At 55.5% G+C, this 17,146-nt stretch overlaps 1 protein-coding gene across 1 annotated transcript; it reads left to right on the forward strand.

The window, feature by feature from the left end:
* Positions 1–5,175: 5,175 nt before the first annotated feature.
* Positions 5,176–14,806, forward strand: MAVS (mitochondrial antiviral signaling protein). The gene is made up of 6 exons (XM_019553355.1): positions 5,176–5,309; positions 5,431–5,605; positions 7,461–7,687; positions 8,504–9,128; positions 10,325–10,659; positions 11,773–14,806. Exons 1-6 carry the CDS (start codon positions 5,190–5,192, stop codon positions 12,595–12,597), a joined length of 2,307 nt encoding a protein of 768 aa, XP_019408900.1. The 5' UTR covers positions 5,176–5,189; the 3' UTR covers positions 12,598–14,806.
* Positions 14,807–17,146: the final 2,340 nt, after the last annotated feature.

The raw sequence follows: 17,146 nt of genomic DNA on the forward strand, positions 1-17,146 counted from the left end.
TGCGTGTGCGTGTGCATGTGCGTCCGGCGCTGGGGGGGGGCAGCGGACCGGAGCGCCCGCGCTTGGGGGGAGGCCGGCCGGCCGGCCAGCCACCGAGCGTGTGCACGGCCCTGCACGCGCATGCGCGCACAGATAGACACGCACGGAGACGGGCATACACATAAACACGCACGCATGCATAGATAGATGCACGTAGCCACACAAATACACACGCATAGACACGCGCAGACAGATGCACACACATGCATAGACATGCACACAGAAACACACACACCTACCCAGACACCTGCATGCATAGAGACGCGCACAGAGACACACATGCATAGACATCTTCATGCATAGAGACACACGTGTACAGACACAAGCACACAGAGACACAAACACACACACATATACACTTATAGAGACATACACATAGGAACACACAAACATGCATAGAGACACACAGACACATGCACACAGAGACACATGCATAGACATCTGCATGCATAAAGACACGTGTGCACAGACAAACACACAGACACTCACGCACAGAGACACACATGCACTCATAGAGACATACACATAGGAACCTGCAAACACATGCAGATACACATACACAGATACACGTGCATAGAGACATGCATACTGAGACGCACACACATAGACATGCACTGATACACAGATATGCACACTGCACACAGAGACATGCACACAGACATGCACAGGCACAGATACGCACACACATGCATTGAGACACATACACAGAGACACACACACACCCACATGTACCCTGCCCCCTCCTGCTCACGCTGGGTCCTGCGCCTGCAGCGCGCTGCAGCTCTCCCTGCAGGGGGGTGGGGGGACACCTGCCTGGGGAAGCCGGGCCCAGCAGCAGGCTCCCTGCGCTCTGGGCTCCTGGCTTGAAAGAGGCCTGGGGTGTCCCCAGGAGCAGGTGGGCGGCAGGAGCTGGGCACATTCAGCTTGCAAAAAAAGGCCCTGAAGAGGGGATGTGACGACAGCCTTCCAGTGTCTTTCGGGCTGCCCTGGCAGCCAGGGCTTGGGACTAGACTGGGCGGTGCCAGTGCTCCTATGGGACCAAAGCTGGAGGTTTCTGGCTATAGGGTCTTGCGTCTCCGCTCAGGGTCAGACCAGCACTGTAGCTGGGGTCAGGAAGGACTTTTACCTGCTGGTCAGGTTGGTACGGATTGGGGGTTTTTGCCTTCCTCTGTAGCAGGGGCACGGCCCTCTACGTGGGATTGCTTGAATGTGTACTGACGGCGTGTCATGGCAGCAGGATTTTGGGTGCCTGGCACCCCCTTCACCGGTGGCAGGTTCGGGTGTTATATCTCGTGTTCATTCAGATTTCATGGCAGTCTGATGGAGAGTTTTCCTTATGGCATGGTTTGCACAGGGCTGATCCTGCCTCAGGCAGTAGGTTGGGTTAGATGTGGCCTCTGGGGGTCCCTTCCAGCATCACTTCTCTAGGATTTTATGATTCAGTTTGTGCCTTGGCCCCACAGGGCTGCAAAGAAGGGACTTGGGTATCCCTGATTCTGTCCTGATGGGGACCAGTTCTTCCCTGGTGTAAACTAGGCTGGTTCCCAGCTGCTGTGGGCTGGGGCAGTGGTGTCAGGCATATGGCCTGTGGCAGTGTATGATCTGGATTGATATCATGCCCCAACCCCAGCCCCCTTCTGCATGTGGCATGCAGACTGGACACAACACTGCGCAGACTGCAGGCAGCCCATGGGTCCAGTTTGGGACCCAGTGTCCACTGCGTCCACAGTGTCCACTATGCCATTGTGGGTAGTGTGCGCCCTGTGTGCGAGGGACCACATGCCCAGCAAGCTGCAGGCTGGATCGGCCACACATGCTGCTCAGGGGGCCAGCACGGGGCACGTGCTTCATGCTGCACCTGGTGAGGAGGCCCCTGGCACCGGTGGCATAGCACTGGGTGCATTGCCTTGCTTACAGGCCCTTTGTAGTGATGTAAGAGGAGGAGGATGAATTTGGCTCCCTGACAGCAGCAAACCATTGCTCCTTTAGTCCCGTGTGTGCTGCTGCCTCTTGAAAGAGCCTAGGTAAGTCCTGGTGGTGTGTGAACAAGGGATCCCCCTGCGAGAGACCTCCAGGGCTAACCAGAAGCTTTGCATCCTCCTTCCTTGTGTTCCCTGGAGCTTCAGAGCAGAAAGTGAAACTATTGCTGAATTGCTATAGCCGCTGCCCCTGCAGGCCTCTGTGCAAGCTGGAGCTCCTGCAGAGCTGCCAGACTCCAGGCTGCAGTCACTTGGATCAGGCTCCTCTTTCTAACCTGACTGTAGCTCCTATTTGCCTCTGCAGCACAACATGTATGAAAGAGAAAGGTCATCTTTATTGAGACACTGGATCTGAGTCTAAGCAGAGTGCCCTTGGTGTTATATCCCACATGTGAGCCTACGTTCCTGCTATAGCAGTAGATATTTAGTAAACATGGTGCTGCAACATACGGTAGTTAACTCATTGGTCTGACTGAAAGCTGTTTATTTCAATCATAGGAGAATAGGACTGGCAGGGCCCTTGGGAGGTCATCCCTTCCAAATAACCCCTGCTCAGGGCAGGATCTACTTGGTCTAAACAAGGGGTGGGCAATTATTTGGGCCTGAGGGCCACATAGGGAGTTTTGGGGAGCTGTCATGGGCTGGGTCAGTACTCCCTCCCCTCCACACCCCACAATAGGTTACCAAACCTCACTGTGGGATGGGGCTGTGGGTGTGGAGGGGTAGAGGTGGGGGGAGCTGGTGTGGGTGTGGGCAGCAGCTTCAGCCTCCAGCCTGCCCTTGTACCCCAAGGAGAGGCTCAGGCAGACGCCCCGATCTCCAGGGGAAAGCTGCTACCTGTGTCTGCTGCTGGTGCTGGCGCCCACCCAGCACTGGTTGCTGCACATGCATGGGTTGGGAGCTGATGCAAGCTGTGGGGCTGTGCTGTAGCTGCAGGATGGTTAGGGGAAGAAAGGGCAGGAAAGGGGCAGACAGAGACTGAGAAATGAGGTACCCGTGATGAGCAGTAGCAGCCGGTGCTGGGGAAAAGCAGGAACCAGCAGTGGGTGTACTCGCTGCTTCCAGGGCACTTCTGGCTGTGGCTGTCCAAAGCCCGCCCTGGGGCTGTCCTGTGGCTCCTCTCCTGTGCCGCCACCCTGCAGGCCCAAGGCAGGGCAGGGCAGCAGCCAGAAGGAGCCATAGGGCAGCCCATGCTTGGGCTTCGGGTAGCCACAGCCAGAATGGCTGTAAGCATGCCCACTGCCAGCTCCTGGTTTTGCGCAGTGCCCAGCACTGGCTGCTGTTGCTCATCATGGGCAGGGCTGATTCTCGCCGTCTCCCCCTTTTCCCTCCTTCCCCACCTACTTCCACCTCTCTGCCCTGCTCCTACGGCATGACACGGCCCCGCAACTTGCACCAGCTCCTAGCCTGCACGCCGGAAGCAGTGGCAGGCAAGTGCTGGCATCAGGTGTGGATGCAGGCGGCTGTTTCCCAGTGGGGATGGGGGCAGCCTCCCGGGTGCGCAGGTGGCACTGCTCCATCAACGTGTCAGCTGTGGTCCCAGGCAATTGCCCCGATCCCTGGAGGGAACTTGCGGTGAGCGTCCAGAGCTGATGCTAGCGTGTACCCAGCACTGCTTCTGGCACGTGGGGCAGGAGCTGGTGTAAGCTGTGGACAGGGCCAGGACAGTACCAGATGTGCCTGCCCGCCTGGCATGACACAACAGCCAGAACTGATGGCTCTCTCTGGGCTTGATCCTATTACTTTGCAGCTACCAATGGGCTGGATACGATCAACTGGTGGGCTGGATATGGCCCGTGGACTGTATTTTGCCCACCCCTGGTCTAAACCATCCCTGTCAAGCGCTTGTCTAACCTGCTTTTAAAAACTTCCAAGGATGGAGATTTCACAGCTTCTCTAGGTATCTGTTCCAGTGCTGAACCACCCTCAGAGCAAGAAATGTCTTTCTAAAAGTCAATTTAAATGTTTCCTGTTGTGATTCAAGACCATGACATCTTGTGCTGTCCCCTCTGGCCATGGAGAATAGGTCATCACCATCTTCTTTTGACTGGGTTGTGCCAAATGCTCCTGCTGGGACTCAAACCCAGAGGTTTCTCATTGCAGGGTTTTTCTTCTCTGCTCCAGGTCATACTGATCACCAGATTTGGGGTCAGGAAGGGATTTCCCCCCCACGGGCCGTTAGGTACAGACTGTGGGGGAGTTTGCCTTCCTCTGTAGTGGAGGGCATGGTCCTCTTCCTGGGCTCTTTTGAGCGTATATTAACAACCTTTGCAGCATCGGGATGTTGGTCACTATTGTCCCCCGTACTTTGCCTATGGCAGGTAAGGGTGCTATGCAGTGGTGCACCAATAAAGATTTTCTTGGCCGATACCAATAGTTGATTATTAACCAATCATATCGGCCGATGCTGATCTGATAATTGATTTACTTTAAAATGCCTTTACATAAATGCAACTTTTTTTTTGGGGGGCACACAGTGAGCAGCCTGCATCTACCCTGTGCACAAATCTGGAGGGGGGGGGGCACATGCCCTTCCATGCCTCCTCTGGGGGGTACATGCAGTAGTGGGGAGCTGCCTTCCTCAGGCCCCCTGGACAAGCCTCCTATGGATCCATCCTGCTCCCTGCCCCAGCCCTGGGTCCCATGCACTGCCCTGGCTGGGCAGTACCCCCAGCCCCACTTCCTCCCTCACCATGGGGAGCTCAATCTGCATCCCACATATCCCTTCTCTTCCCTATACTCCTTCCCCTCCATAGATTTACCTGCAGGGAGCTGCTCTCCATGCTGCATGGCTGTTTTCCTGGCCGCATGCGTGAACTAAAATTCCCTGTCCAGTGTTTATCTAACCTGCTCCTGTAAACTTCCCAGGGTGGAGAGCCCACCGCATCTCTAGGCGTCCTGTTCAATGCTTGACTACCCTCCTAGTTGGAAAGCTTCTCGTGGGTTTTCCTCTATCTCCACCCTAATAAAATACTTTGAGCCATTCTAATTATTATCAGGCTGGGAACTGCTGTCTGCAAGGGCAGTAGGTTTATTCTCTGTTGAGACCATCCATTCGACGAAGGTCCCGGCCTGCAATAGGAAAGCACGTGAATCCCTGCCATAGGGAGGGGGAAGTTGGGGGGAAGTTACATTCATTGGGTCTTTTTTTCCCCTAGAATCTGAAGGAAGATGACATTTGCCGAGGATGAGGTTTATAAGTACATTAAGCAAAACATGTCCAAGTTCCACGTCATCCGCGTGGAACAGATGCTTCCCTTCGTGTCAGGATCCCTCTCTGTTCCAGATGTGGTAAGTTTTATTTATGTCTCTGGGCTGCTCTCTCTGGATTGCTTAGCTGCTCCCAGAGCCCTGCCCAGCCTTTTCCAGTAGCTGACAGACCCCTGCTCCTCTGCTTTGTCCTGTTGGGCAGGAGGAAATTCGAGCCGTGTTGAACAGCAAGGGGAACCACATCGCCGTGTGGGACTTCATTGACTTCCTGAGGCGCCGGAACGGATGGGTGGAAGTCTTCCTCAGTGCCCTCCATCAGGCCAACTTTTGGGTGCTGGAAGAGGAGGTGCAGCGGGTGTACGAGGCGATGCAAGTTCGTAAGTGGCTCCGTGGTGCCTTGCTGCAGGCTGTCCTTGACCCCTGGGCCTCCAAGAGGCACGCGTGGACTCTGGTACCATGGGATGTGCAGCCCCCACAGTTCTTCACATACTGTCTTCCATGCGCACGCAAAAAGCAGGACTGTACTGGGTCATGCCAGTGGTTACTCCATGTAGCCCAGCATCTGGACCTTCTGGCCATGCTCCTTCTGGCCCAGGTCCTGGCCAGCATCCATCTACCTGACTAGGAAGGAGACGTTGGCCAGGGGGAGGTCTGTCGTCCTTTCCCTTGTCTGTACACATCTCCAAGTAGAGTTTCACTGGATGGCATCCTCTGGCTCCTTAGGTGCATTGAAGGGGTGGTGGGTGCTGCATGGAGACTTCCTTGGCAGCCTGGTTATGACCCTGTCACCTGCATTTCTGTTCCTGTTCTGCAATTTGTTGTCCCAAGAAATCAAGTGCTAGGCACCTTGTGGCTTTTCTCTAGCCATGGCAGAAGCTTGTTATTCCTGCTGGGCTGAGACCCACTGCCTCCAAAGGCAGCCTGGGGTGGGTGCTTTAAAGGGAGAGCATACATAACTTGCTGGTTTAGAGTGTGACCCATTCCCTAGCATCTGCCATTGTTGGTGTGGGGACATTGGAAGATAAACCCCCGGTTATTCTCTGTGTGCTGAGAGAGGCTGGTCTGCGCAGGCTCCGTTGCTGGGGGTGTTTAAGAGCAGGTTACGCATGCTTAGCTGGGCTGGCTTAGACTGGACTAATCCCACTTAGACTGGAGCCAGGGGGTGTAATACGAGTGCTTCCCTAGGTCCCTTCCAGCCTGCCTGTTTGTGGTTCAGTGAAGCAGGGAAGTATACTTTTCCCAGAGGGATTTGGGTGCATGTATGTGGGATCAGCGCTTGCGTGGGTTTAGAGGGGTCTGGGCTTCATTCCTGCCAGGGGTGGATGGACCCCCTGGAAATCCTGTCCCTGAGCAGCGTGCCTGGGGATGCAGAGGAAGCCGGTGGTAGAGCAGGGAGGAGGAGAACGGCACCAAACATCCCGGGCGGGTGTTGGCACCACTGGGCCAGCCTTCTGCTGAGCCCAGTTGCTTTCCCTTGCACTGGGATTTCATAGACATAGATTTTATAGACATTAGGGCTGGAAGGGACCTCGGGAGATCATCGAGGGATGCTGCCTCCCTTTCTGCCACAGTCCCTGGCTGGCAGGGGGAGCCTGTGTGAGGAAAGTACTTGGAGAGGCCAGGACTGAAGCCTGAATCGTCCTTCCTTCCCATCCCCGAGGCTGGTGAATCCCAGTCTTTAGCCTGTTTTTTAGATTCCCAGAAAAGTAGGGTTGGAAGGGACCTCTCTTCCCAGCCCTGCCCCTTTGAGGAAGCTGGGTGGAAAGGCAGGCAAGCTGGCTGAGCAGGGGTGTGGGAGGGCAGAGGCTGCCACTAGCAGGCAGTAGGTCCTGGCTTTTCTGACGTGGTTTCTGGGCCTGTTGGGTTGCCCTGCCTAAGGGTGTGTTTGATCCCACGGTGCATTGTGTCAGGAGCTGGCTGGAGCCTGCCTGAGATGAGTTTGTGGGTCTCAGGGTAGTCCCTAGGGCCCACGTCCCCCTGTCTCCGCACTGGCTGTTCCTGCCCGTCACTGTCTGACTTGGCAGAGCTGTCAGGAGCATGCACTCCTCTTTCTATGGGCAGGGGCCTGTCCCAGTATCGGCACATCCGTGGCCAGTGCAGGCCTTGCTCCCAGCAGGCTGGTGCCCTTCTGCTCAAGGCTGCACCAGCCCTGCCTTTGCACCTGCCTGCACAGGCCTCCTGTTTGCTCTTTCCCTGTCCCTGCCCACATGCGAGCATTCGCTCTCCTTTTAGGTCCTGCTGTTCCATCCTCTCATCAGGCGACCAGATCCCCATCTAGCTCCTCGTTGGCGTGCAGCCGGACCCCCCCACCCGCTGAGAGCCCTGGCTCTCAGGAGCCTGGCATCGCCTCTCCGCTGCCCAGGAAGCCGGTGACACCTGCATCTTGCCCCTCCTCTGTCGTGGGCACTGACAGTGCTGCAGAGGGCTGCAGGGATCCGATGGTGGAGATGCTGGAGAAGGTCTGCTGCTCACGGAGTTGCCTCTTGGTCTGGATTTGGGCCTGACTTCCTCACTGAATCGTATGGTGCATGTGGGGCTGGATTCCCTCCGGCTTTGCCTGGCTGGAAGTCTCCTGTGGGGTGGGGCATGCAGATCGGAGATGCCACTCCCTGATGCCTGGCCCTGCCAGCTGACTTCTTTTCCCTTGGTTTCTCAGGAGTTGCCCTTGTCTCCTGTTCTCCATAGTGGGAACGGGTGTGCAGGGTATCCTTTGGGGCATGCGCCAAACACTCCTGGCCCATGCTAGTTCCCTCAGTTAGAAGGTGGTCTCACATGCATGCACCTCTGGGGCCAGGGAAGTCAGCAAGAGCCATCAGGCAAGTCCCAAACCCACCTAGCTGCTCTTAAGAGGATGCCTGAGACTGAGGTGTTGAAGAGACACCTAGGAGCTGCCTCGCTGGAGCGTTGGGAGCAGGTATGCGAGGCATGCTCATGGTATTCATGTGGAAGCTGTTCATTGCTGTTGTGGGGGTGGAGACATGCCCTTTCTCTCCACATCCACTGATCTGTGGCATCTCTCCTGAACTCATTTGTATAGTTATCCTCTCTGTCTCCGAGCTGCCCTGTTTCTGGAGAAGGGCTGAGGTACCCAGGCAGCACGGGGCAGGGAGAACTTGCAGTGGGCAGCATTTCAGAAGGTCCCCAGGATCCTTGCCCATCTGACTGAAGTGAAGAAGGGAACAGGGTGTTAGCCAGACTCCGTCCCAAGGAACCCCATGCCCGAGCAAGGCACAAATAGCACTGACGTTGTGATCTAATCTCACCCTTTTTCGCAGGTCCCAGAGTGCACTCCAGCCCCTCCACGGCAGGTTGTCAGTCCCCAGCAGATGAGAAACATATCAGTTGGGGCTGTGCAGGCCTCCTATAGAGGCAGCGACCCCGGAAACTTCAGCCTACCTCCCCTGGAAAGCCAGCAGGATCGTAGGGAGGTGCTAGCAGGACAAGCAGAGCTTGTAGAGCTGGATATGCCCAGTGAGCAGACCCAGAGCTGGCCCAGTCGCCAGCAGCAGCCAGTCTGTGTGAACAACGGGTATTTTGGGAACATGAATCACCTGAGCTCGGGGGCTGGTAGCAAAGTCCTGGTGACGGGTCGATCAGCACCAAGGGAGGAGCCAAGATCTGCCAAGAGCCCCAGTGCTGGCCGGAACGAGCCGGAAGAGGATTCATTTGTCTCCATTGACTGCTCCCCTTCACCAGCAGGGGCGGCCAGAGAGGGCCAGGGGGGCGGGCCGCTGGCTGGAGACTCACTCCAGGAGGATAAGCGCCAGGCTCTGGCAGGTTATGTGAACGAGAATGTGGCATGCAGCATGGTGGATGTGTGCAGCCCTTTGCTGATTCAGAAGCAGTTCGATGTGGAGCAGAAACAGGCCCAGATGCTGCAAGACGGTGGAGGAGACACAGGTGGGTCTTCCCTCCTCTGAGGTTCTTGGCAGGGGACTCGCTGTGACTGAGAGGGGAGCATAGCTCATGGTAGGGCTGAGATGCTCCCTGTGCCCAGAGCCATCCTGGGTGACGAGCAGCCAGGCAGGATAGGACTTTTCACTACTGTAGCACTGTTATGTGCAGAACCAGCTGCTTTGAATCCCTAGCACTAGGCACCTCCCAGGGCAGGACCCTGACATGGTCTTGGCTCCTGCTGACCGTGGTCAGACAGCCTGTGAGGTGAGCTGTCCTGCCTTGGTGCTCCCTGTCCCATCCAGACCTGTCCCACGTTCCAGGCCAAGGGGTCAAGCCTTGCTTGGAGATTAGGGATAGCAGAGGGATGTTATTCCCCTCTGAGATCATGGGGCTTGACCCAGAACTCCTTGAAGTCTGTGCGGGGTGGCTATCCACTGGCTTCATGGAGCTTTTGCTTGTGCCCCCGTCACCCTGTACTTCCCATCACAAGTAGACCTGGGTGACATCTTTTGCTCAAATGTTTTATGAGCTAAGATGGGGTTGAACTGCGTGAGGTCAGGTTGAATTGTGTCAGCCCAAAATTCCAGATATAAGGTGGAAGAGCGGGAGCGCTTCATACTGATAGTTTTGAAATGGAGCGCTTGGGGGTTGGTTTTGTCTTGAAATGCCCTGTGTTTCTTTACAAAATTTACCTAAATTTATATATATAAAAAAATATATATATACTGGTGTATATACATTTTTAAAGCAAAAACCCTGCCCTCTCTGTATAACAAAATGAAACATTTTGTTCTGGCTCAAACAGAGCAACATCCCCCTCCATCCCTCTAGTTTGCCCAGCATGCAGAAAAGCCCCTTGTTTGTCCAGGTCTGCATTGGTGCTCTAATCCTTTCAGTGTTACCCTTCTTTATGACTTTTCTCCTGTTCTTCCTTATATCTGGAGCAGCCTCCTGCTGCTTAGTGGGGTATCAGAAATCTAAAAAGTGGGACTTCATAAGCAGAGAGGAGGCCAGTAAGAGAGAAGTTGCTCCTGCCCTGGATGTGTATCCTCAAACAGGGGCTTTCATAGCGCTGCAGGGCTGGAGAGAACCTGACGGTTGTCCAGACCAACCTAGCATTTGTGTTGTGGGGATTTGAAGCGCCCCTTCCTCGGAGACCTCTCCCCCATTAATGAATCTTGTACTTTGTCTCTACCCAGACCTTCAGCATCACACCACTACTCCTGCTCTTGCAGCTGACCCCCAGCAATTGACTTCTACTCCTGTTCCCAGTAATGCTCCTCTAGCCAAATCCCAGCCCTTTGGCCTGCCCGGCACAGCCAAGCTTCTGCACCTCTCTAATTCTGGTCTTGCTGGGGAGTTTCTGGATGCCAGCAGCTTCCCCTCTTCTGCAGCTCGCTCACCGTTGTCCCCTGGCTCAGTGCATGTGGCCTGCGACAGCTCCCTGGATAAGATGAAGACTCCGATCCAAGAGACCAAATTGCCAGGGGTGGGGAAGAGCAGCAGCAACTTCTCTGTGCTGCCCCAGAAGGAGGTAGGTTGTCTCCTGTGTGTGGAGTATCCCACCTGGTTTGCTCTCTAGGTTTTTAGCCTCAGTAGGGATGGATGCTTTGGATAATGACATCTCTGCCTGATGCTTCCCTGTTCAGCCAGGTCCTCCCAGTCCTCAATCTTTTCCTCCTGAAGTTTCAGACTTGAAGCAGGTGGCTTGTTTTGGGAGGCGGGGGTGCGGTCTGTCTTCTGCTCTGCCCCAGCATTTTGTCATGAGCATTTTAAAGAGGCCCTTGGGCTAATGAGTATGATGGAGACATCTGTGCAGCTGACTGAAATCCTGCTGGGAGAATCAGGCCTCCCCACATTAGGGCCCTGGTCCAGTGCTTACTTGAGTCAATGGGAAGTTTCCTGTTCAGACTCCAGAGGGCTTTGGATCACACCCCACGGGTAGGAAAGGCTTATCGGGTAGATCAGTTAGTCTGTCTGCTCCTTGGCAGAGGGGTGATCCCTGCAACATCCTGTCGAGTGTGCTTTGCTGCTGTTAGTGTTCAGAGTGGTGAGGCTTCTGGCTTCCTCAGGGTCCTTCCACAGCCTATTAGATATCACTCAGAGGAAGCTGTCCCTCTTATGCAGCCTGAAATGCCCCCTCTTAATCCTGGTGCTCCTGGTTATGTCCAGCTGCATTGCACTAAATCCCCTTCCTGGCCCAGTGGTTACTGTTTGCCAGTGCTGGTACCAGCTGCCTCAGTTCCACTGGAGCCCCAGGTGTGACTAGGCAGGACCAGCCCCCAGTCAGCTGCCAAGCCGCTTCATAGCTGTTCTCACTTTTCCTTGTCAGTCATCCCCTTTGGCATATGGATCATTTCAGTTGTTCTTGTCTTGGTCTGTTCCCATCCCACAGGCTTCGTCAGAGCCCTGATAATCTCCTCTCCTTTTTTGCTCGCCATCCTTCCAGCCACGCAGCACCGGCTGTGCCCCATTCTCCTAGGCCGGGTACTACAGGTGACCTGTTTCTTAGCTGCATGGGCTGAGCTGCATGACCTGAGCTGCTTAGCCTCTTGCAGTGTGGTTTGAGTGCGGAAGCTGTGGGCACTCACCAAGCGGCACTTTGATTTGTGATCTGAATGATCCCCTTTGTTGCCGTCCCTTGCAGGTGGTTCAAACCCCACAGCCCCCTCGTTCGGATGCGAATCAAGCCAAGCCAGAGATCTCTTGGAGCATGAGAAACACCAGCCCGCAGAACGCAGCTGGCATGACCAGAAACACCATGCCAGACATCTCTAGGAGCTACCAGGTGTTTTCCAGCAGGGAGGAAGAGCAGCTCAGCAAGCCAGGCACGCTCTGCTCCACACTGAGCGAGCTCCCGGAGCAGCCAGCGTGCCAGCAGCCTAGCTCGCGAGACACAGACCCTGAGTATTCTGGGAGGTCAGACCGCTTTCTCCTCAGTGACCCCATCATGATGAGCAACTTGAGCACGGCCAGCTCTGACCCTGGAGGCGCCTGCAACCTTCAGCCAGAAGAAAGTCATTCTTCGTCCTTCTCAAAGCCACGCCAACTGCCTTCGACAGCTGTCAGTGGCCCTGAGAAAGATGAGGTTCCCCAGATTGGCCAAAGCACCTATCGATCAGTGAGCAGCAGCTGGGACGCCGCTGATGTGAGAACTCACGAGATCCACGTGATGAACGATCCTGATGTGGAGCTGGAGGATGCTGTCGACCCCAGGGACAGCGCCTGCAGGACCTCTCCTGCATCAGCCTCTCCTGACCTGTCTGGAGGACGTCCTAGCCACGAGGCAGGCAGTAGCATGCAGCCCAGCGGTCCTTGGAGTCCCATGGCACCTCCGAGAGATTCGGGCCACAATGCAAACCAGCCAAGAGGAGACGGTGCCGAGGATGCCTCTCCTTATTTGGGGCTAGCCATGGCCGTTGCCTTCTTTTCTGTTGCGGGCTTGATGCTGTACAAGCATCTGAATAATTAGCAGAGGAGCGCAGCAGGGAGATGGAAGAGTATCACTTCCTCTCTGGCCGCTAAGACTTGGGTGAATGCCACGCTTAGCCGTGTATGCAGATGGCTCCTTTCTCTTTCGGCAGCATTTCAGCCAGCGGCTGTACGGCTTAGGCATGAGAGGGGGACTTTGGGAAGCTCTGTTAAATCTTATCTGGAGGGAGGAATCCTGCCACCTCAGATGCTTGACTCTATTGATACTCTACCTGCTTCTCTTCCCTGGTTGCCATCTTGTAGGCAGCTCTCTCATACCCCCACCCACCCAGTGGGACCCTCATTGGAGAAGAAAATTTGCCCCTCCCTTCTGGCAGTGCTCAGGGTCTGCCCCTGCCAGGGGGTCGCTGTGATGGGGACACCGTGCTTCTTCGCAAGCCATCCCACATGTCTCTAAGGAATTCCCGGATGCCTTCTGCCAGCGCCAGGAGGACTGTTGTGTTGTTTGCTGAAGCCAATTTCTGGGAACATCGAGATGTTGCTGGTCCCCGGTGTGAGGTTTTGCTTGATGTCAAGACACGGGTATGTGGGGACCCCTTAATGCCTGGCCCCTAAGCTGGGGTCTCCAGTTCTCCCTCCCAAGGTGGGAGGTCAGAGGAGCTGAGCTCTTCTGGCTTCCTGTTTGCTGTCAGGGTGGCAACTCTCCGGTCCTTCCTGTTCTTGGATGGGGCCTGTTGTCTGCCCTGCGGGATCTTCCGCCCTGCTGAGCTCAGTGTGGAGGAGGGCTCTGTGTGCCAGTCAGATCCCACTTAATGCCTTCTTTCAAGAGCATAGGTGATGCTAGGCCATGTGCCAAGCCACTTATGCCCTCTGGGGTGAATTCCACCCTTGCCTTGTACCTCACCAGTGAGACTCTGTCCAGGACTGGGAACACAGTCATTAGTATCTGATGGCTTTTTGATTCCTCCCTGTGCAAGAAGTGACCTCTGATCTCCTGTGGGGCAGGGGTGCGTGTCTTACAGTGCCACCTCCATTGTCCCATCCTTGGTACTCCTGGTAGAGGGGCCATGGCTTGAATGGATCATGGGGGATGAAACGTGCAGCTTGGCCCTGTTCCAGGCTGGGACGAGGGCTCCATCCTCTGGCAAAGTCAGCTTCTTCTGTTAGTGGGATGTCCCCTCAACATCCAGGAAACTGGCCTGCAGGGAGTGCTGCTAATTTGTGACCCGTCTCCCTCCCCTGAGCATACTTGGACCATGCCGTGCTCTGTGGCCTCCATCTGCAAGTTGGATCACTTGCAAGCGAGGGCAGTGCCTGGAGAGACCAAGCCTCTGTGCTGACTGGCCTGGGTGTGAATCTCCATAGAGCTCCCCAGTGTACAGATTCAGGCTTCCTTACCTGGGGAGGGAAAATGAAAGAGCTCCAGTCTCTTCATGGTGATGGTTAACTAAAGCATCCTTCAGCTGGACTCAAGGAATGAGGGACTGGTCTTTCTGCTAGTGCCCCAGCCATGATGTGGCTGTCTTTTCCCTGTTGCATCATCTTAGCATTTTTGGCACAGAGACCTCAGCATTGAGGGCAGAGCTGCCCCTCAAGCCTTGATGGCACGAGGTTCCTGCTTTAGCGTCTGCAGCACAGTGCCCAGCATATGGATGTGCCAATCTCCCTCTGCCCCCGGCTGCTTCAAATCACCGTGATGGCACAGAGCAACATGTTTTCCAGCCAGGGGCACAATAGGTGGTTGCTCAGTCCTGCAATTTTGCTCCCCCCAACTATGGGGGTGTGAGGAAGAGCGGGGCAGACAGCCAGCATGCGCTCTCCAATGTGCTTGGCCTCAGGGCCTCTGGCTCTGGAGGTGGGCGGGGAGGTGTGCAAGCAATTCCTTTCTCTGGCCTCAGTGCCTTGCACAACTGCTGGGCTCCGGAGATTGCCAAGGACAGTCTCATTGGGAGACCGGATGCAGAGACCCACACGGGGTTTCCTGCTTTCCAGCCCTGGGGACAGCCAGGCATACATGTGAGCATTGGCTGTGTGCTGCGCTCTACCCCCCGGCCTGTGCACCCCAGAGGCAGGGGAGCAGGGTCCCTGGACTGAGCACCCCCTAGTTGCACCCCTTGGAACCGCTTCAAAATGAGGTACTTCTAGGCAATGTATTTACTTATCCAAGATGAGGTTTCCCTCCCCGCCATTTAACATGGGTCAGGGAAAACCCCTTGTCTTGGATTCAGGTATGAACTGGCAGCAGGGTGGGGGGGGAGGAGGGGGTAGGAGGCTGTTGGAGCTGCAGCTGCCTCCCTCTCCCCCCTTCCTCCCTGCAGCTGACCCTGCAGCTCCAGCAGGCCCCAGCCCCAGCCCAGCAGCATAACAGTTGTTGCAGTGGTGGCAGCTATGGCTGGACCCTGGCGCCATTGCCAGAGCTGTCATTGCCAACACTGCTGCTGGGCTGGGGATGGAGCTGGAGTGAAGCTGGAGTCCTGCCGGAGTGGGAGGGGAGGCTGCGGTGGGGGTGCAGAGGGGACCAGAGGAGGTGGGCAGCAGGCACTGCTCTCCTGCTGCCAAATCTGGCACCCGAGGATCCCTATTTCTCACACCTGCTAGTTTGCAAGGAAAAGTGCATGTTCTGCATGAGAAAATACAGTAAATGATCAATGTCGGAGCAGCTGCAGGGCAGGATTCTCCGTGATGCTGCGGCGGTGGGACACCTGGAGAAGCCACTTCCAGGAAGTGGAAGGTGAAAGGTTTGGTCTCTTCTGGGTGGTTCGGTGCCCAGGCTCTTAAGTGGGACAGCCAAGGTGGGGACCCGACCCTGTTGTTAACCTTGACTGACCCCTTTGTGACACAGGTCTGCGTGGTCCCAGGGGGGTAGAGCTGCCTCCTCCTCCTGCTCGCCTCCCAGGCTTGTCAATGTGGCTGCTGCCTGGGCCTGCACTGGTGTGGCTCCTTGAACCCAGAGCAGGAATGCCAGCACTGCTTATCCCTTCCCTCCCCTCGACCAGATCCGGTCGAGTCGGGTCAAGAGGCTTTGGGGCTGCTCCTGGATGAAGTGTTGCGGGCCTGAGCTGAGAACCTCCAGCGCTTTCATAGGGGTCCCTCGCCAGCTGCCCGGTGGTGATGGCCTGGGGGAACTGTGTCAGTGCTGATTCAGCCCAAGGGTGTATGGAGGAAAGCGCCAACTCCCAGAGCCATTTCCTCCCTCTGGCTGGGCTGTGTTGTCTCTTGCTGAAAGGGCCTGTCCTTCTCCTCACCCCTTCTTGCTCTTTGAGTTCTTGGATCTTGTCACAAATTGAGCTGGACGGCAGCACAGAGATCCCTTACTCCATGTCCTGGAGCCCCAGCCTCAGCAGCTGGAGGCTCCCTGGGCAGGAGGGACATAGGGCCAGGGGAAGGGAGATGAGAGCAGGGGAGGAGAGGAGGGGGCAGAGCTTCCTGGAGCAGGTCACTGACACCCCCCCATTACTGATGGAGGGTTGGAAATGGGTGTACCTTGCTCACCCCTCCCAACCAGTCCTTACTCAGGCGGCTGAAACTAGTGCAGGACCTCACTGGGAGGAGCTCTGAAAGCTGTCATGGGAGGGAAGGGCAGGTCACACCCTGCTGCATTCAGGGCTTTGGGTCCTTGCCATGTAAAATTACAGGGCCAGGGAAGGCTTAATTTGGCTCTTAGCAGTGACACCTCCTCTCACAGCAGGGTCCTGCACCTGCTCCACACAGCCAGAGGATCAAATCTGCTCCTCCCCTTGCCTCCACTCCAGCATTCGGAGCGCAAACCCCCATCAGGTACACCACTGGGGCAGGGATCTGAGCGGCACACAGGGAGAGGGCTGAGCCTAATTTACAGCATGCCTGCCCGCAGGGTTAGCCACCATTGTCTCAGCCAGTGTGGGATACGTTTGTGTCTTCAGCGAGACCAGTGAGATGACAATGTGAGGGAGGGCAGCTAAAATTGTGTAGTACCCAGTGTGTCAGCATGGAGGGGGAAGTGGTGAGGCCGGTGAGGCCAGGTCATCATCACAATGCTGGAAGTCTGCTACCAGGGGCAGATCCAGGGGGGTGCCCTGGCGTAGTTGCCCCTCCTGTTAATTCCTGCTCCATCTAAAGTTTAAAACCATCTGCCTGGTGGTGGCAGCAGCATTTCTATTTAGGCAGCAATGACAGCATCAGTTGAATTCATGGCTCATTAAATTACTGGATTCCTGCTAAACTCTTCACTGTACCAGTCTGATTGACCCTCTCTCCTTGATGGTCCACTAATCAAGCCAGCCTCTCTTCTGCAGTTGAGCTGTCTGATAGCGGTTCCTGGTAATATAGCTCCTGTTTCACAGCTCTGCAGACTGTTTTTAATTCATCCAATAAAGTTATATTTGTTTTTGCTTTGATCTTGAACTGAGTATTACAGCCCTGGGGCTCTTGCATATTAGTAAAGCTTCTAGTTTCTTTTCACCTGGAGAAAAATATGTGCTGTGGTATATGCGATGATGACACACCTTGCCATCTACACCTTCCTTCTCCAAATCCTAGATCCACCCATCTCTGATACTGCTCATGGCACTTACCGACCTGCTCTGTAATGGTCAGAAAATAAATGGTAA

The sequence above is a fragment of the Crocodylus porosus genome, unplaced genomic scaffold, assembly GCF_001723895.1.
Source record: "Crocodylus porosus isolate Cpor-Errol unplaced genomic scaffold, CroPor_comp1, whole genome shotgun sequence".
Taxonomy (NCBI): domain Eukaryota; kingdom Metazoa; phylum Chordata; order Crocodylia; family Crocodylidae; genus Crocodylus; species Crocodylus porosus.